The sequence below is a fragment of the Kogia breviceps genome, chromosome 5 (genome assembly GCF_026419965.1).
Source record: "Kogia breviceps isolate mKogBre1 chromosome 5, mKogBre1 haplotype 1, whole genome shotgun sequence".
In the NCBI taxonomy this organism is placed as follows: domain Eukaryota; kingdom Metazoa; phylum Chordata; class Mammalia; order Artiodactyla; family Physeteridae; genus Kogia; species Kogia breviceps.
The window spans coordinates 62,917,869-62,935,454 of NC_081314.1; the positions used below are offsets into that span (position 1 = coordinate 62,917,869).

The window sequence follows — 17,586 nt, forward strand, 5'->3', positions numbered from 1 at the left end:
AGTCGGGGGGATCCCTCTGAGAAGAAGGTGAAATGGGATTTATAGTGTCTTGGGGTTGCCATAGAGGGATGTCCTGTACTTGGTAATTCTTTGTGAGGCTCTGTCTGGTAGCAAAAGCCTTGGGCGTTGAGTGTTTGCTAGTCTCCTTTAGGGGGAGCTCTGTTCAGGGGTGTTATTCATACACAGCTTCAGCTCATACTGATGGACATTTTTTTTCCGGTACGCGGGCCTCTCACTGTTGTAGCCTCTCCCGTTGCGGAGCGCAGGCTCAGCGGCCATGGCTCACGGGCCCAGCCGCTCCGCGGCACGTGGGATCTTCCCGGACCGGGGCACGAACCCGTGTCTTTGGAATCAGCAGGCGAACTCTCAACCACTGCGCCACCAGGGAAGCCCCTGATGGAGTTTTTATGGGTTAGCCTGGAAACCTAATCTTTATGTTTAATATAGTTTATCAGGGGAAATGCATCCTGAAAAAAAGCCATCTATTCTTAAAAATAATAAGACTATAAGAGGTTTTTACCTTTGACAAGGTGGTTTCACTTGTTTTTTTTTTTAGATGTAAGCTGGGAATTACTTAGATGGGTTATAGCTTCATTTCAGTGCTGCTGAACGTGCTCACCTCAGTGTCTTCATTCTCTGACGATTTTTATTTTGCCCATTTGTCCTCTGAGCATCGTAGTAAGCTGCTCCTCCTCGTGTCCTGCCCAAACCCTTCCCAGCTGTTCAGGTGACAGCATCCTCATTGCTCCAAATACCCAGAACAAAGATTTAGTTTCATACTTAGGAAGAAAGTTAATAAATGATGCCTCAGTGGAACAGTAAATTTATAGTGTGTCAAAACCTTGCTGCTCGGACTGTGCCTTTAGCCGTCTGGGACCAGGCTGTGCAGCTGTAAGGCGTAGGAGTTCTCTGCAGAGAGAACGTCAAAGTTGGAGCAAACTAGAAGAATCATGACTGCATTAACATGTCTATTTTTTCTTAACACTTCATGGCCACAAGCATGATTTATCAATGTTTAGCAGAGGCCTACAGTCTCTTGGGATTATATGCATTTTTTTTTTTTTCTACTTAGCTGATTTGGACAAATTTATTTCTGTGGATTTGCTGTTGAAACCAAGGTTTTGGATTTTGCAAATGTTGTATTCTGGTAGTTCTGTTCTACTGGTGAGATGTTTGAGTCTTTCCCAGCCTTTTTTTTAAAAAATAAATTTATTTATTTATTTTATTTTTGCTTTGGGTCTTCATTGCTCTGTGCGGGCTTTCTCTGGTTGTGGTGAGTGGGGGCCACTCTGTTGCAGTGCACGGGCTTCTCATTGCGGTGGCTTCTCTTGCAGAGCACGGGCTCTAGGCACGTGGGCTTCAGTAGTTGTGGCATGCAGGCTCAGTAGTTGTGGCGCACAGGCTTAGTTGCTCTGCGGCCTTTGGGATCTTCCTGGACCAGGGATCGAACCGTGTCCCCTGTATTGGCAGGTGGCTTCTTAACCACTGCGCCACCAGGGAAGTCCCCCAGCCTATTTTTTTGATAGTGCTTTTTCCTCTATCACATTTCCCCTTTCTGTGGGTTGTGTGCTTGCTGCACTTGATCTGGAACTTTGTTTTACTTTCTTCTTTTTTAAAAATTTAATTTTATTTATTTATTTTTATTATTTATTTATTTATTTTGGCTGTGCTGTGTCCCAGCTGCCGCATGTGGGATCTTCGTTGTGCATGTGGAATCTTTAGTTGCGGCATGTGGACTTCTCATTTGTGGCCTGTGGACTCTTAGTTGCGGCATGTGGACTTCTCATTTGTGGCCTGTGGACTCTTAGTTGCGGCATGCATGTGGGGTCTAGTTCCCCGACCAGGGGTCGAACCCGGGCCCCTTGTATCGGGAGCGTGGAGTCCCAACCACTGGACCACCAGGGATGTCCCCGTTTTACTTTCTGACTGCACATTTGCTTCCCATCTGCGTGTACTTAATTTTTGTATTTTAAAACTGTGGTCTGTTTGTTTTGCTCTAGAAGCCAGATTGTACTGGAGAATCTGTGCTCCAGTCATTGGAATATTCATATGTACCGTTCAGATATGGAAGTATCTGAGAGGGTGGATTAATAGGCAGATGCTTGCTTGATGAAAGCAAGAGTCAAGCAGAGAGAGGTGGGCAGTCTACGAAGTAATGAATCAAAGCAGTTAGGGGTTGACCTTGATTCTGCAGTTTCCCACACACTTCTACAGCTATTCTGTCTTCTGGGCTGATGGGCTGTACCCTAAAGTTATATCCTGAATCTGCCCCAGTCTCCCCATCTCTGCCGCGAGCAACCCAGCCCCCGCTCCCTCCTCTGCCTCCCCCATAGGCTAAGGTGCCGTCTTGCTTAGACAGGGCTGTCTAAAGGATTTTCTGGGATGATGGAATTGTTCCATATCTGCACTGCCCAGTATGGTAACCCTAGCCACATGTGACTGTGTACTGAGCTCTTGAAATGTGGCCAGTGCGATGAAGAAACTGAATTTTTTATTTAACCTAATTTAAATTAATTTAGATTGAAACATTCACATATGCCTAGTGGCTACTGTATTGGACAACGTGGGTCTAGACTTTACAGTAGCCTTGGAACCATATATTCTCTGGATCCTCTCCCCATAATTCTCTTCCTGTTGCCAGAGTGATTTTATTTTTTAATAAGTTTATTTATTTTTGGCTGCATTGGGTCTCCGTTACTGCACGCAGGCTTTTCTCTAATTGGGGCAAGCGGGGGCTACTCTTCATTGTGGCGTGTGGGCTTCTTATTGCGGTGGCTTCTCTTGTTGTGGAGCACGGACTCTAGGCACACGGGCTTCAGTAGTTGTGGCTCGTGGGCTCTAAGCGCGGGCTCTAAGAGCAGGCTCAGTAGTTGTGGCGCATGGGCTTAGTTGCTCCGTGGCATGTGGGATCTTCCTGGACCAGGGCTCTAACCCGTGTCCCCAGCATTGGCAGGTGGATTCTTAACCACTGCGCCACAAGGGAAGTCCCAGAGTGATCTTTAAAAATGTAGATCAGATTGTGGCGCTTCTCATCTGGTAACCCTCCAGTGGTTTTGCATTCTGCTCTTCTTCCTGCCTCTGCAGACTTCTCCTCCCTCTCCCTCCAGCACCCTGAGTTTCTTTCTGTCTTTTGAGGACATAGCCAGGCTATTCCTGGAGTTGTGGCTTTGTACGTGCTTTTTCATCTAGAGAGGGTTCTCTTTCCACTTTGCTTGCCTGGTCCCTCATCGTGAGATCTCGCCTTCCCGTAGTGCCCCCTGTGCTCCACCCCCATCACGCTGTATCAAGACCCCAACTCCCTGGTCTCCACCCTCAGCCTCCTCTATCACTCTTATCTCTGCCGGAAATTATCTTTTATGTCTCTTTCTGTTTATTTTCCGTCTCTCCTTGCTAGGATGTAAATGTTATCAGGACACCAAGCTTGCTTGTCTCTCTCTCTGCTGAATAAACTTCCTGCCCCACATTCCCCCGCCCCCCTCCGCTTGCCCCGGAGAAGACATCACAGCCTCATTTTCTCTCATGGCTTCTTTTCCAGACTCTACACCGACCATCCCCGCCTGTAAACTTGGATGGCATCCGACTGGGGTACAGTGTCCTTGATTAGCTTCATTTTTCTCAGTTGTAATCACATTCTTGTCTGCCTTCCTAATCACCTTTTACTTGTGTGTTCCCACGTTTCCTTAGCTACTCATTTTGAGATAATCTCTTAGTTATTTCAAACCACACTTTTACTTGGAGTAGAGAGAATATCCAGACCCTTAAAGCCGTGAAGCTGTGAAAGCCTAAGGAAAGCTTGGTTTAAGAAAAGGAAACATTTGAATGACTGCCTGTTCTATTACACATGTATTTTTGGATTCTAAATACTTTCAGTTAAGAAAAATATTATTGTTTTTATTAATAAAAAGTGAACCCATGTTCCTAAAGAAAAATTAGAAAATGCCAAAAGACTATGTGAAGAAAAAAAAATCACACCTTATTTCCCGATGCTGTTATGACATCCTGTGCCGTGGAGCATGTATGTGTTGTGTATATTACATCGTATACACTCTTTTGTTATTTGCTTTTTTCACTCAAAAATACTATGTACAGTTTTTCCTATTAGTAAATACTTATCCCAAGTCCATTTTAAATGGCTGAAGAAGTGTTATGTTTCATGGATGTACCGTAAATTACTAAGCAAATCTGTTCTTGAGCATGGGGGTTAGTTCTTTTCACTATTATAAGCAGTTATTTTAGTTCACTTCTTTTCTCTCCTTTTTTCTTTTTTTTAAAAAATAATCAGTGTTCTAGGAAATACTGCGTTCTTGTCCCTTTTGTCTCCCTTGTGCATGGGTGTGTGTGTCATGGATTTGTTGTGACTCCATCTACCTACATCACCGTTTCTCTTTGAGGCAATGACAACTTGTTTTCCACACTGTTCTGATGTTATACAAACAAGGGTTACGGGGGACATTGTTTCCTGAGTGCGCGGCTCACACAGGCTCTCTCTCCCTTCCTGTCTTCCAGCGGAGGCTGGTCTCCAAGAACACACTGTCGTAAACAAAGTTCTTCAAACACCTACTGATTGACAGTGTGGTGTATTTTTATTTAAAATGACTGTTCACTTGCTCCTCTGAAACATGTTGTAACCTTGACCTTTATATTCACCAGTGTTTTAATATTCTTTTAAATGGCAAGCAGTGTAAAACAAGGTGATTTTGTCCTTGATGTTACTTCTGAGTAATATGCAGGGTCGTTCAGCATCAAGTAATAAGTGAATGGCTCTGTATCTCTTGTATCTGTATTGAAATGCATTGAAGACTAGGTTTAAACAATGCATGGGCTTCTAATGCTGCTCTTCTCTTTTAGGGATTGATCGTGGGGTGGGAGAAGTTGACGGAGGGAATTGTTATGGAGACTTGGAGAAGCCCTGAGTGGTATTTCTTGACTTACTTGTAATTTCAGGTTTCTAAATCAAGTCTTGCATCTCGGTCACGTTTCTGTTCAGTGCGTCATGTAAATGATAATTAGAATCTTCTTTAGCTAAGATCATGCAGAGAAGCACACACTGGTCATTCTGGGCTGGGTGGCCTCTGGAAGTAGGACCCACCAGGGTCCATGGTGGGAAGGGGTTGTAGAGACACTGTTGCTGTCTTGAAGAACCATGTGAGGCTGGCTTGGTTCTGGAAGGCAGGAGAGCTGGGACTGTGCATTTCTGGTGTCCATGTTGCTGAGAGCGTGACTTTAACCAAACAAACCTGAAAAGTGAGTCTTTCTGCTGGTGCCTCAGTCTGTTTTTCTGTGCCCGACCATCGGTTTTCTTTTGATGATTCCCATTGTTTAGTTATGCCAGAGAGTTTAAATCGAGCCTGTGCTGCACGGTGTATTTTAAATCCAGATCGGGAGGGCACTGAGGACCGTTTGAGAGAGAGAGACTAAACTGTAACTAAATGACAAATAACTGCATAAAACTTGCAGTTCCATGTTTGTCCAGTCCTGCTCTGCACTGTTCAGCTACTGTTTTTGCAATTCAGTAATGAATGTGATACAGTTTTCCTGCCCTCAAGGAGCAGATGAATGCATGGCTCAGCTTCTGAATGTGGTGGCCCCAAATGAAGGAAGCTTGGGTTGCTCACAGCTGCAGAGTTCAGTGAACCGGATGCTAACAGTTGTGAAGTGAAAGTGGATTTGGTGTCAAGGACCATCAGCACAGGGGGAATGAGCAAAGGGGTGTGGGAATCGGTCACCGGCAGAGGCTGGCAGGTTGATAGATGGGTGTGGGACCTGGGCAGTGTCTGCAGATGTGCAGGCGGTGACATGTGCAGCTGATTTTGACATGGGCTGCTCTGAAGGCTTGAGGCCCGTCCTGGTGTTCCTGGGGGTCCTTGAAGAGATGCTTTCCTGACAATGAGACTCTCAGAACTGGGCAGTTCACCTAGCTCTAGACCAGGGCTACTTGAAGTGTGGTCAGCTGACTGGTGCCATGAGATAAGCACAAACATTGAGAGTAGGTGCTTAGAAATTTCTATAGCAGCTTGACATGGAAGCCACATCCAAGGGTATCAGCAGTGGATTAGTTTGTGTGAACAGGATATAGACCCATTTGGGTTTTGTGGTGCTTACACATGTAAGTTCATACCTGGCTGGAGCTGAGAACTAGCCATGTGCAGTGGGACCACCAGGACCATGTATCTTTCCTTAATGAATAGAAGCAAAACAAAACGAAACAACCTGGTCCTTCACGACAGTAGTATGAGAAACACCACTCTAGACCAAGCACAAAGGTAATGGGAGGTGAGGCTGAGGACCCCCAAGTCAAGAACTTAAATAAATATAAAACCGTTGATCTGTTCCAGTTTCATTTCAGGTTTTTGTCAGCGTACAGCCTCCCTTCCCCTCTCCCTTTTCTTTCTTGTCATCAGTATGTGTTCTTTTTCCATGAACATTATTTTTGTATGTATATTATACGCAATTCTATACATATTTTCTGTACGCAATTACACAGAATTCATACATTTGTCATTTTAAATAATGTTACTGTATTTATTGTGTTTATATGTCTCGAGTTCTTAGTTCCTGTATTTGGGGCCATTGCTACTTTATCCTATTATAAATAGTTCATCTGTGAATATATTTGTACAAATTAGTTTTTTTTCCTCTCTTACTGTTGGGCTCCTGTGGTCATACTCAAAGGAGAAATACTGTGTCAAAGGTCACAGTTTTATTGCTCTCTAGAAGGGTGGAACCAATTTATATTGTGGGAGTAGAGATACAGGTTTTCTCCGTGGCTTCAGGCTGTGTAATATTAATACTTTTTGCTAGTTTAGTAGGTGAATAATTGCCTCGAGATTGTTTTAATTGCTTACTTCAGGAGGTAGTGATGATGATTTGATTTCAGTATTTTCTTACAGTTAAAACTAAACAATCTTTAAAAAAAACAACAGCGAGCTCTTACCAAGTTGAACCTGAATGTTGACATCTTGTATCAATAATTTTATCACTTTTTACATGATTTGGATATAAGCTTTTCTTCATTATGCTTTACATCTTTACCCATTCTGTTATTGTTGGTTTTGTTTGTTTCCTTATATTTTGTAATGCAAAACTTGTTCTTTAGTGTTTATATTTTTATACTCAACTACTCCATCTCTTTTGATATTATATATTTTCTTGGCCAGAAATTATTTTCCCCTTCACAAGTAGGATAAATATGCTATTCTGCTCTTTTTTCTAGTTTTTTACATGCTTTTCTCCTGGATCTATGGATCTTGTTATAGTGTTTGGTGTAAGATGTGGATCTAGATTAATTTTCTTCTATACTGCTGTGTAACTCTCCCAGTAACTTTTATTAGTGATTTCTACCCACCCCCCCTTATTTTTGTGTATCTTGTGTTTTGACGTATATTAAGCAATTATCATAGAATGAATATATTTTTGTTTTTTTTTTTGAATATATTTTTGGAATCTCCATTCTTATGCTAACGTTTGTTAAAAAATCAGCCCAATATATGTGAATTTTATTGTAATCTATTTTAGTGAACACTCTACCACTATGACTTGAAAAATGTTTTAGTTTGTATTCTGCCCTCTTATTCTTTGAGCTACATTTCACTGTCAATTTGTACGATTCTCTAACCTGCCTAGTCTTTTTTTAAAACATTTTTTGAATTTCTATTTTTTTCTAAAGACATATCACACCAAATTTTGAGACAAAAGACACTGGATATTAAGAAAGAGGCGGTCCATCCCCGTCTTTACCATCTAGTGCAGTTACTTTTCTTGTGTGTACTCTGCTAGCATTATTACAAAAACCAAGGTGTGATCCTTGGTTTCTGCAGTTTTAGCAGTACTTATACAAGAAGGTCCTTCCTGATTTCTTGGCTGCGCTATTGGCCACATGAAGGCAAGTGCTTTATAGTGCTTTCTGGGGCGGTGATCTTAGTGGGGGGTGGGGGTGGTCTATGAGAGGATGAGGGTGAGGATTTGAAAACTCTTAATTAAGAGTCAGTTAACTTAGCTCTGATCCCAGGCTATAAACCAGTCTCTGTGCTTTGGTCACAAAGGAATCTGGTTGAGATGTGTCAGCACAGACTTGTCATCATTAGAGAGAGAAGCCACTCAGAGCACATGGCATGGAGTATTGATTTTGTATGTGAAAGAAAGTGTCTTATAGGACCAATATTTAGACAATAATGAGGCAAGAGGGAAGAAAGTGTAGATCATTAGACTGGGGTGTTTTGTTCTATATGGGGTAGCTTTTAAAGGGTTTTTCTGTCTCCGTGTGTCTTGAATTTTTAGAACTTCTGGGAAGTCCCTGGGCAGTGCTTCCATCTCAGAGCCGCTAGAGAGGGGCATATGCTGTTTCCGAGGCCAGCCCATATGTGGGATGGAAGATGTCCTTGGATGTTTGTAATAGAATCCTTCGCGATGTGGAGTCATCTATGAGTGCCAAAGCATTTTTTTCTTTGATTATGGACTTTGTGACAATATCAAGTGACTCCAGAGATTTGAGATTGAATGTTTGGCATATAATTGTGATAATTGTGATAATAGAAGATACATGTAGCACACAGACCTTTTAGCTCGTAATGAATAATTATCGATGTTTATGTAATAATTTATAAGCATGGAGGGTGTTTCATCACCTTTGAACTTCACGAAACCTTGTGAAGTGGGAATTATTGCTAAAGCCATGTTTCTTGAGGAAGATACTGAAGCTCAGAGAGTATCTGACAACCTGTTTAGGCAACAGAGCTAAGGAGTGGCAGTTTAGGACCTCTGCTTACAAATCTCATATTTCCCCCATTACATCTTCTGGTTTGAGTTCTTTTTGATCGAATTACATTTTGTTGGAAGAGAATGGAAGTGTTGTTCTTTTTTTATTTAAATCACACTATGGGATGCTCAATTTAATGGGCTTAATAGCTGACCATTATAATGATGCAATTTTTTTTTAAGGATTATGACTATGCAAAAGAATGTTTATTTAAAAAATCTTTTGAAAATATTTATCTAATCTGTTGATCAGGTGAATGTAATGTGTTGCCCCTAGTTGAAGAACTTTTCTAATTTTATTCTAGTGATGTCATTTTTTTTGGCTGCATTGGGTCTTTGTTGCTGTGCGCGGGCTTTCTCTAGTTGCGTCGAGGTGGGGCTACTCTTCGTTGTGGTGCACGGGCTTCTCATTGTGGTGGCTCCCCTTGTTGCAGAGCACGGACTCTAGGTGCGCGGGCTTCAGTAGTCGTGGCTCACGGGCTTAGTTGCTCTGCGGCATGTGGTATCTTCCCGGACCAGGGCTCAAACCCGTGTCCCCTGCATTGGCAGGATTCTTAACCCCTGCACCACCAGGGAAGCCCCTGTTATAATGTTCTTGTTGTGACAAGGCTCCTTTATGTCTGGCTTATAAACCATAGATACGATGTTGGAAAATTTTATTTGAAATTTTAAAAAATAAACAATCTTGAGTTATTGGAACTTTAAAAATTATTTTTCATATATTTGTAATGAGCATCAGTGTCTGTTTTTGATACTGTAATTTGTGCTCTACTAAAATTCATTGTAAGGAATTTTGGTAGGTGTTTGTTGGCAAATTCTAACAGGTATTTAAAATTTCTGTTTTTTAAAGAATTATTTGGAGGGATAAGACTAATAGGATCATAATAAAAATCCATTTCGTGCTTCCCTGGTGGCGCAGTGGTTGAGAATCCACCTGCCGATGCAGGGGACACGGGTTCGTGCCCCGGTCCGGGAAGATCCCACATGCCGCGGAGCGGCTGGGCCCGTGAGCCATGGCCGCTGAGCCTGCGTGTCCGCAGCCTGTGTTCCGCAACGGGAGAGGCCACAACAGTGAAAGGCCCGTGTACTGCAAAAAAAAAAAAAAATAATAATCCATTTCCATTGAGGAAAGGATGGCTAATTGTATAGGCTAGGTTTATGGAGAAGCACATTTAGCAAAGTGAGAGAAAAGGAGAGATGAAATTGGGATAGAAAAGTATCTTATTTATTTATTTAGGCCATGTCTTGGGGCTTGTGGGATCTTAGTTCCCCGACCAGGGAGACTGGGGATGGAACCCGGGTCCACTGCAGTGTAAACGCGAAGTCTTAACCACTGGACCTCCAGGGAAGTCCTGAAAATCTAAATAATATTTGAAGTATGGCAGAGAGGTATAAAAGAGAATTAGATTCAAGTTTAACTCTGACACTTCCAAGCTGTGTGAACTTGGGCAAGTGACTTATCCTTAGTTTTTTTTTAAACTATAAAATAGAAGTAATACTAGCAGCTTGCAGTATTGTTGGGATTAGAAATAATATGTGCAAATCACCTGGCACATATCAGGCATTTAATAATTTGAGGACTCCATCCTTTATTATTTACTTATTACATTATTATTTATTTATTGAATTATCATTTATTAATGGGTACCATCAAATATCATGCATCACCAAAGGAAGGGAACAATGTCTTTGAAGCATCCTTCCTGATAAAAGCATAGAGAACAGACTTGTGGTTGCCAAGGGGGAGGGGTTGGGGGAGGGAAGGATTAGGAATTTGGGATTAGCAGATACAAACTATTATATATAGGATGAATAGACAACAAGGTCGTACTGTATAGCACAAGGAACTATAATCAATATCATGATAAACCATAATGGAGAAGAATATGGAAAAGAATATATATATGTATAACTGAATCACATTAAAAAAAATAAATTTATTTATTTATTTTTGGCTGCGTTGGGTCTTCGTTGCTGCGTGCGGGCTTTCTCTAGTTGCGGAGTGGGGGCTACTCTTCGTAGTGCACGGGCTTCTCATTGCGGTGGCTTCCCTTGTTGCGGAGCATGGGCTCTAGGCATGTTGGCTTCAGTAGTTGTGGCACACAGCCTTCAATAGTTGTGGCACGCAGGCTTCAGTAGCTGTGGCTTGGAGGCTCTAGAGCGCAGGCTCCGTAGTCGTGGCGCACGGGCGTAGTTGTTCTGCAGCATGTGGGATCTTCCCGGACCAGGGCTTGAACCCATGTCCCTTGCATTGGCAGGTGGATTCTTAACCACTGCGCCACCAGGGAAGCCCTGAATCACTTTGCTGTACAGCAGAAATTAACACAACATTGTAACTCAACTATACCTCAATAAAAGTAAAAAAAATAACATTATTTTATGAAGTGACAGTCGTTGGATCAGTTGCCAACGTTCTTCTATCCGTGATTGTCCCTTACCCCAGTTTGGAGAGTCAGGCAGGCATGTTTATTTCCCAAGGTTTCTGAGGATCTCCCTGCCTGTGAGACCGTGCTCAGCTGTCTGGGAACCCAGGGTTGTGGTGGGAGCTGCCTCTGGGTGACTGGCAGCCCTCGGAGGTCACTGGAGATGACTATCATGGCCAGGTGGCCTCTTGCCACACTTTGTGTTCATTGCTTGTCATTTGCCTTCCTTCCCCTTCCCTTTTTCTGTGTCTAGACTACTTGACTAATGTAACCTGTCTCTTTCTTCTAGAATTCTGAAGGTGGACTCTATGTATGCATGAATACATTTTTGGCCTTTGGAAGGGAGCATGTTGAAAGACATTTTCGAAAAACTGGACAGAGTGTCTACATGTACCTGAAGAGACATGTGCGTGAGGTGAGGTGCATACTTTGGGAGAACTGGCCTTGACATCTTGCCCTTAACGTTGTCTTAGTGGGGTTCATCACATGGAGATTTTACTATGCCCACATAACTTCTCATTCTCTTGGATGATAGGAAACAAAACTAGCACTGTTGGCAGAAATTCATAGACTTCCCAAACCTTAACTTAACCAGTTTTATGTTTCTCTTCCTCTAAGCCTCTGATTGGAGTTGTTAAGAAAGACATAGGTTGCTGATGGAAAAAAAAATCAAGTCAAAAAGTACAGAAAAGAATGCCAGAAACACACATGGATAAAAAAAAATCAGAAAAAAAAATTTGGATATTTTTGCTTCAGATTTTTTTTTTTTTTTAGTGAGAGAAAGAGCTTTCCTGAAAGTTCAAATCCCTTTTGTTCCCCTCGGTCCGCAGAAGTAACCTCTGTTGTGAATTTGCTGTTTCTCATTCCCATGCCTGTCATTATATTTTATTTAGTTGTGGGTATTCATGAACAATATATAGTATGACTTTATGTGTTTTAAAGATATAGGTAAATATTATCATACTGCTACCTGTAATTCTGCCTGGAGCTATCCCCTTCAACAGAATCTATCCATGTTTCAGTGCATCTGGATGTACTTAATTCATTTCAATGGTTGTTTGGTGTTCCATCTTATGAGTACCTGGTCATTTATTATTCTGTTCTCCCATTGATGAAAACATTTAGATTGTTTCCTTTTTTTTTTGCTTCTACAAACTATGTACCAATTAACATTTTTATACATTTCCCTTGGGGGAACATGTGCAAGATTTCTTTCAGAAATGTATCTAGAAGTGGCAGTGTTGGCTCACAAGTGTGGTTACCTTCATTTTTACTGGCTATTGCTAAATCCCTCCCTGGAGTGATTGCACCAGTGTACACTCCAATCTGCCATGATAATGAGTGTTTCCCCACACCCTCACCAAGAGTTTTGCCAATCAAATGGTTGTAAAGTGGCATCTAAATATTTGGCATTTCCTCCTGTGAGCGTTGAAGGTCTTTTCATCTGTTTGTTAGCCAGTCTCCTTTTCTCTTCTCTGACTTGAATATTATATTCTTGGCCTATTTCTCAATGGGTTTATCTTTTTCTTAAAAGTTTGATTAGTTCTTTTTATATTCTGGATACAAAAAATTTGTGTTATATACAAAATTTTCTTATGGTCTGTGGCTTGTCTTTTTACTTCATTTATGAATTATATTGTAGAACAGAAATTTTGAATTTTCATCTATTCAGATTTATTAACCTTTTATGAGTTGTGCTTTTTGTAGCTTGTCTAAGAAATTGTTTCCCAACTCAAGGTCATTAAGATATTTCTTCTAATACTTTTTTTTAAAGAAGTGTGTGTGTGTCTGTGTGTGTGTGTATGTGTGTGTGTGTGTGTGTGTGTGTGAGAGAGAGAGAGAGAGAGAGAGAGAGAGAGAGGGAAAGAGGGAGGGAGGGAGGGGGAGGGAGAGAAAGAGAGACTGTGAATGTTTTAATGTTTTAACATTTTAGGTCTTTAATTCATCTATAATCTATTTTTATAATTGTGTCGGGTGTGGGAATCTGCTTCTTCCCCCCCATATTGATGACCAGTTGTCCCACTATTACTGGAGGAGTGCAACCTTTTCCGATGATTTATAGTGACATTTAAAACAAGTATTTTAACTTGCCATTCACACTTGGGTCTGCTTGGGGGTTCTCAGTTCTGTTCTCTTGCTCTTCTTTGTCTCTGTTGGTGCCTCAAGTTTTGATATCTAGGAGTGCAAGCACTTTTTCCATGTTCATTTTTTTCCTAGAAATTTCCTGGATTTGGATGTTTATTTTTCTCTATGGATTTTGGAATCAGTTCATCTAGTTAAAAAAATCCTGGGCTTCCCTGGTGGCGCAGTGGTTGAGAGTCCGCCTGCCGATGCAGGGGACGCAGTTCGTGCCCCGGTCCGGGAAGATCCCACATGCCGCAGAGTGGCTGGGCCCGTGAGCCATGGCCGCTGAGCCTGCACGTCCGGAGCCTGTGCTCCGCAATGGGAGAAGCCACAACAGTGAGAGGCTTGCGTACCACAAAAAAAATTAAAATAAATAAAAAATCCTGTTGAGATTTTGATAGTGATCACATTGAATTTGTATACTCATCTATAGTCTATATCATTGTCTAAGCTCCGTGAGGGCAGGGGGTCTGGTCTGTTTTGTTCACTTCTGTGTCCTCAGCACTCAGTAGTGCCCAGCACATAGTAGGTGCTTCATAAGTATTAACTGAATGACTGTTCAACGTGGCATACCTCTCTATTGATTCAGGTCTCTTTTATGTCCTTCAAAAATATTTTGTAATTTTCAGTAAAGGAGCTTTTATTTTTTTTAGATTTTTTTAAGGTACCCTATAAGTTTTGTAACTATTGTTACTGCTTTTTAATCTTTTCATGTATTTTAATTAGTTATTCATGTTGTTTGGAGATATTATTAATTTTCAAATATTGATTTTATATTTAACAATACTGTTCAACTTTAGTCCTAATAGTTTGTAGACTATCTTGGATCTTCTGTATAGTCAAAGCTGATTTGAAGTTCATCTGATCTCTCACCCCAGCCTACCTAATATGTTCTCTGTTTAAGTTCTGGACAAAGGCGAGATCCCCAAATAGGACAGTGGGGAGAGTAGGAGGAAGAGGAGGAAGAAAGACCAGCAGGTCAGATAGGTTATAATCTGAATGATTAGCTTTACAGTAATCTAACGTTGGCCTAATACTATATGATTTACATTCACTACTCCTGTTAGGTGGGACATAGCAATTCTGATAAAGTTTGCTTTGTATCATATGTCTTAGTGTAAAGTGATGAAGTTTTAGGAGACTGGGGGTAAAAAAATGAAACTGAGGCCCAGAGACTTGAAATAACTTGCTCAGGATCGCAAAGCTAGCGGCAGAATTACAGAATGCAGTTAACTCTGCCTCTGAAATTTTAAGTTAAATATTTCACTCTCTGACCACAACCCTCTCTCATTTTAGCTCTTTCACTTATTTATTTCTGTTTTGATCTGTTTCACCCGCTTCTCAGGATCCATGACTTTAAACGTTCTCCTATCACCAGTACCCTCAACTGACCCTCCCCTTGTCTTGCCTTCTTACTGTCCTTCAGAACCTCAGCCAGTCCATCGTCAGTATCATCCTCTGCTTCCATGGATGCACCGCTAGGGATCCCGCACACGCTGCCATGGGGTTTGGGACCATGTCAAATTCCTAGCCTTCTCCCTTCTGCTGGGCCCTCTCACTGCCCAGCAAATCTAGCCTGTTCCCCCTCCCACTCCAAACTTTGGATGCTTTCTGCAAGACTTTACCTGTCATTTTCAGAAAACGATCGGACTTGTACTTTCCAGAGGAAACAGGGACCCCTGGACAGGAGCTCCCTGAGCTCCTGCCTCGCCTCCTGGGAACTCATCCACAGTGGTTCCACTTTTGTTTCCTGCCATTTCAGCACACCTCACATGTTTCCACGCATCTCAGAGAGAAGGTGTGTTCTTTCTGTCCTTGTGGTCCCTTTCCTCCTGCCTCGGAACCTTCATTAACTCCACTCCCTCTTACCCTCCAACATCTCCCTCTTCTGGATTTCTTCTCCTACCTTAAAAAAGAGCACAACACAGAACTCTAATTTGAGTCCTCCTTCAGTCACCCCATCCTTCAATGAAAGCTTTATAGCTTTTCTGTTTTCACCATCTCTTCACTACACCCTCTAGAATTCAAGACGGCTTGAATTCTAGAGACTTAGACCTCCTTTGGATTCTGCTTTCATTCCATGGCAGGTTGGTAACCAAATCCAGTTATCTGGGCCTCTTAAACTGCTTGGAAGTCCATCCTGTCCTCCTCATCCATCCTGTTCTTGTCTGAGTGCTCATTATGCCTTAAAACGGCTAGTGCTGTAGCTTCCTAATTTTCCTTCCTTCATACTTGCTGCCTTCAATCCCACCCAGTCTGCATGCTGCACCCAGAGCGATCTTTTCAAATGCATATACCTATGCATCTGTGGCACGCTGAAGCTTAAATCTCGTATGTCTTTCTCTTTGTTGCAGGATGAAGTCCAAACCCTTTTGCATGTGATTACAAGGGCTTCTATGATCTGACCCCTGGAACCTTTCTAACCCTCCCTCTTATTCCACCAGCTCTATGCTCTAGACATAGCAAACCACTTCTTCTTTCTGGAACACATCATGATTTCAGGCCTTTGTATGTGCTGTTTTCTTTTCTTGGGGATGCCCTACTTCTACCCCCCGTTCCTTTTTTACCTGTTGTATTCCCTGTGGTCAGCGTATCCATATATCTATCCATCATCCACCCACCTATCCATTATCCATCCATCCATCCAACCAACCAACACATATTAACAGAGCAGCTGCTATATGCCAGGCCTGCTGCTCTTCTTACCTCACCAGCCCTGCCCATACCCTCCATCCCCAGAAGAACTATCATTTCTTCCTTATGATATGATCCTCACCTCTCTTAACACTCACCAGAATCCGTTCTGTGCTCTTTGTTTGCATCATGTTCCCCTCCTATTGCTGGTGAGCTCCTCAGGGGTTGGAGCGTGTCTTCACTCACTTTGCAGCCTGAGCTCCAGCGCAGAGCCTGACAGTCACGTCTGCTGACTGAGGAGTTCCAGTTTCTCAAACCCTGTCGATTTTTAGTGGTGACTGATGCAGGGACAGAGATGATGGTCTTTTGAAGGAAGACCTGGTAGTTGTGGGGTTTTTTTTCCTGAAAGGAAGTGGATCTCATCCGAGTCTGAGGTGTGACTGTCTCATCTGGGGAGAGCCTCATGGTCCAGCAGGTCTCCCTGCAGCTCCTCTTCTCCTTTCTCCCCTCACTGTCATGCAGGAGTGGAGGGGACATTGAGGTTGGAACAAGTGAAAGGATGCCGTAAACTTCCATAGAGAGATTGCAAGTGACCTCCAGGATTGGTAAATGTGGATGGTTAAATATGCCTTTGGTGCAGGTTTTATCTCATCCTTTTTTGAGGCAGGTAAGTGGAGGGGAGAGGAACAGAGGCTTTGAGATCTTGGAGGAGATGGATTCTAGGAGTGGTGACACAAATGTGGCATTAGTATTTGGAGAGACATGATTTTGAGCTAATGGGTTCAATAATTTTGTATTCCTGAGATGTGAACTATAAACTTATAGTAGAAGCTGTAAAAACTTATTGTGAGAATCACAAAGATGAGTCCACTTTCAATGCAAAGTAATAAAATGTGGGAAAGGAGACTTAAGACCGACAGGAGGTCAGACTAAAGAAGCAGCAAGGCCTTGGTGCTGCGATAACATGTGGCTGCTTGAAAAGATGCTGGGGTTTGACCCACACTGCAGTGTGTTAGAAACGTGCTCTTTTCTAATAACAGGAAGAACATGCAGTGTGGAAATAAGAGTTTTGGCCATTGAAACAAACATTTTAATAGTCCTATTTGAGAGTAAAATTTCTTGTGCAAGTATCAGAAGGGTAATGAATGACTTTCTTTTGTATAACCACTTGGTAGACGTTTATTTCATTGCTGCTGGGGACTTCCACCAGAGGTAGAGAACACATGGAGCTTAGGATGGCAAACAGCTATCAGCTGGGGCTCCAAAAATGTTTAGGGCTGTTAGAGTGAGGCTTATTATGACCAGAATATCAGTAACTCTTTATTAATATTTATGAACTCTTTCAACAGTAGTAGTTGTGCACACCTAGGACCAAGCACAGGCCCAGTGGGTAGCAGGGGAACAAGAGCCTCCCTCCTGGAGCTACCATTTCTCCAGAGTAGCTCCAGTCAGGGCATGGGCTCCAGCCTCTTGGGAGCCTGTGCTGATTTGAAGTTAAGTGTCCACTTCACCTTGACCCTGGTTTCACTTCCCTTTCCAGAGGTGCTTTCTTGATAATTTGGTGAAAACATAATCAGGTAGAACAGTAGCATTGCCCTTCACCTGCCTTCATGGACCTGGGTCAAGTTCCTGTTTATCCTGGAATCTCTAG

General features: G+C 42.3%; 1 protein-coding gene and 1 non-coding gene across 5 annotated transcripts in view; one reads left to right on the plus strand and one right to left on the minus strand.

Moving 5' to 3' along the window:
* The window catches only part of USP13 (ubiquitin specific peptidase 13), a 122,265-nt gene that overhangs the window by 12,343 nt on the left and 92,336 nt on the right, over nt 1-17,586 (plus strand). For 2 of the 4 annotated variants that reach the window (XM_059064577.2, XM_067034061.1), the window contains exon 2: nt 11,467-11,592. The exons of 1 other annotated variant lie outside the window; for it this stretch is intronic. In XM_059064577.2, the coding sequence (XP_058920560.1) occupies nt 11,467-11,592 (126 nt within the window). Of the gene's footprint in view, nt 1-3,525; nt 3,586-11,466; nt 11,593-17,586 lie in introns of those variants that run through there. One more of the 4 variants, XM_067034062.1, reaches the window with a different exon arrangement.
* LOC131757890 (small nucleolar RNA SNORA81) lies at nt 7,667-7,843 on the minus strand. The gene has a single exon (XR_009336038.1). It is a non-coding gene; the product is annotated as a small nucleolar RNA SNORA81 (small nucleolar RNA).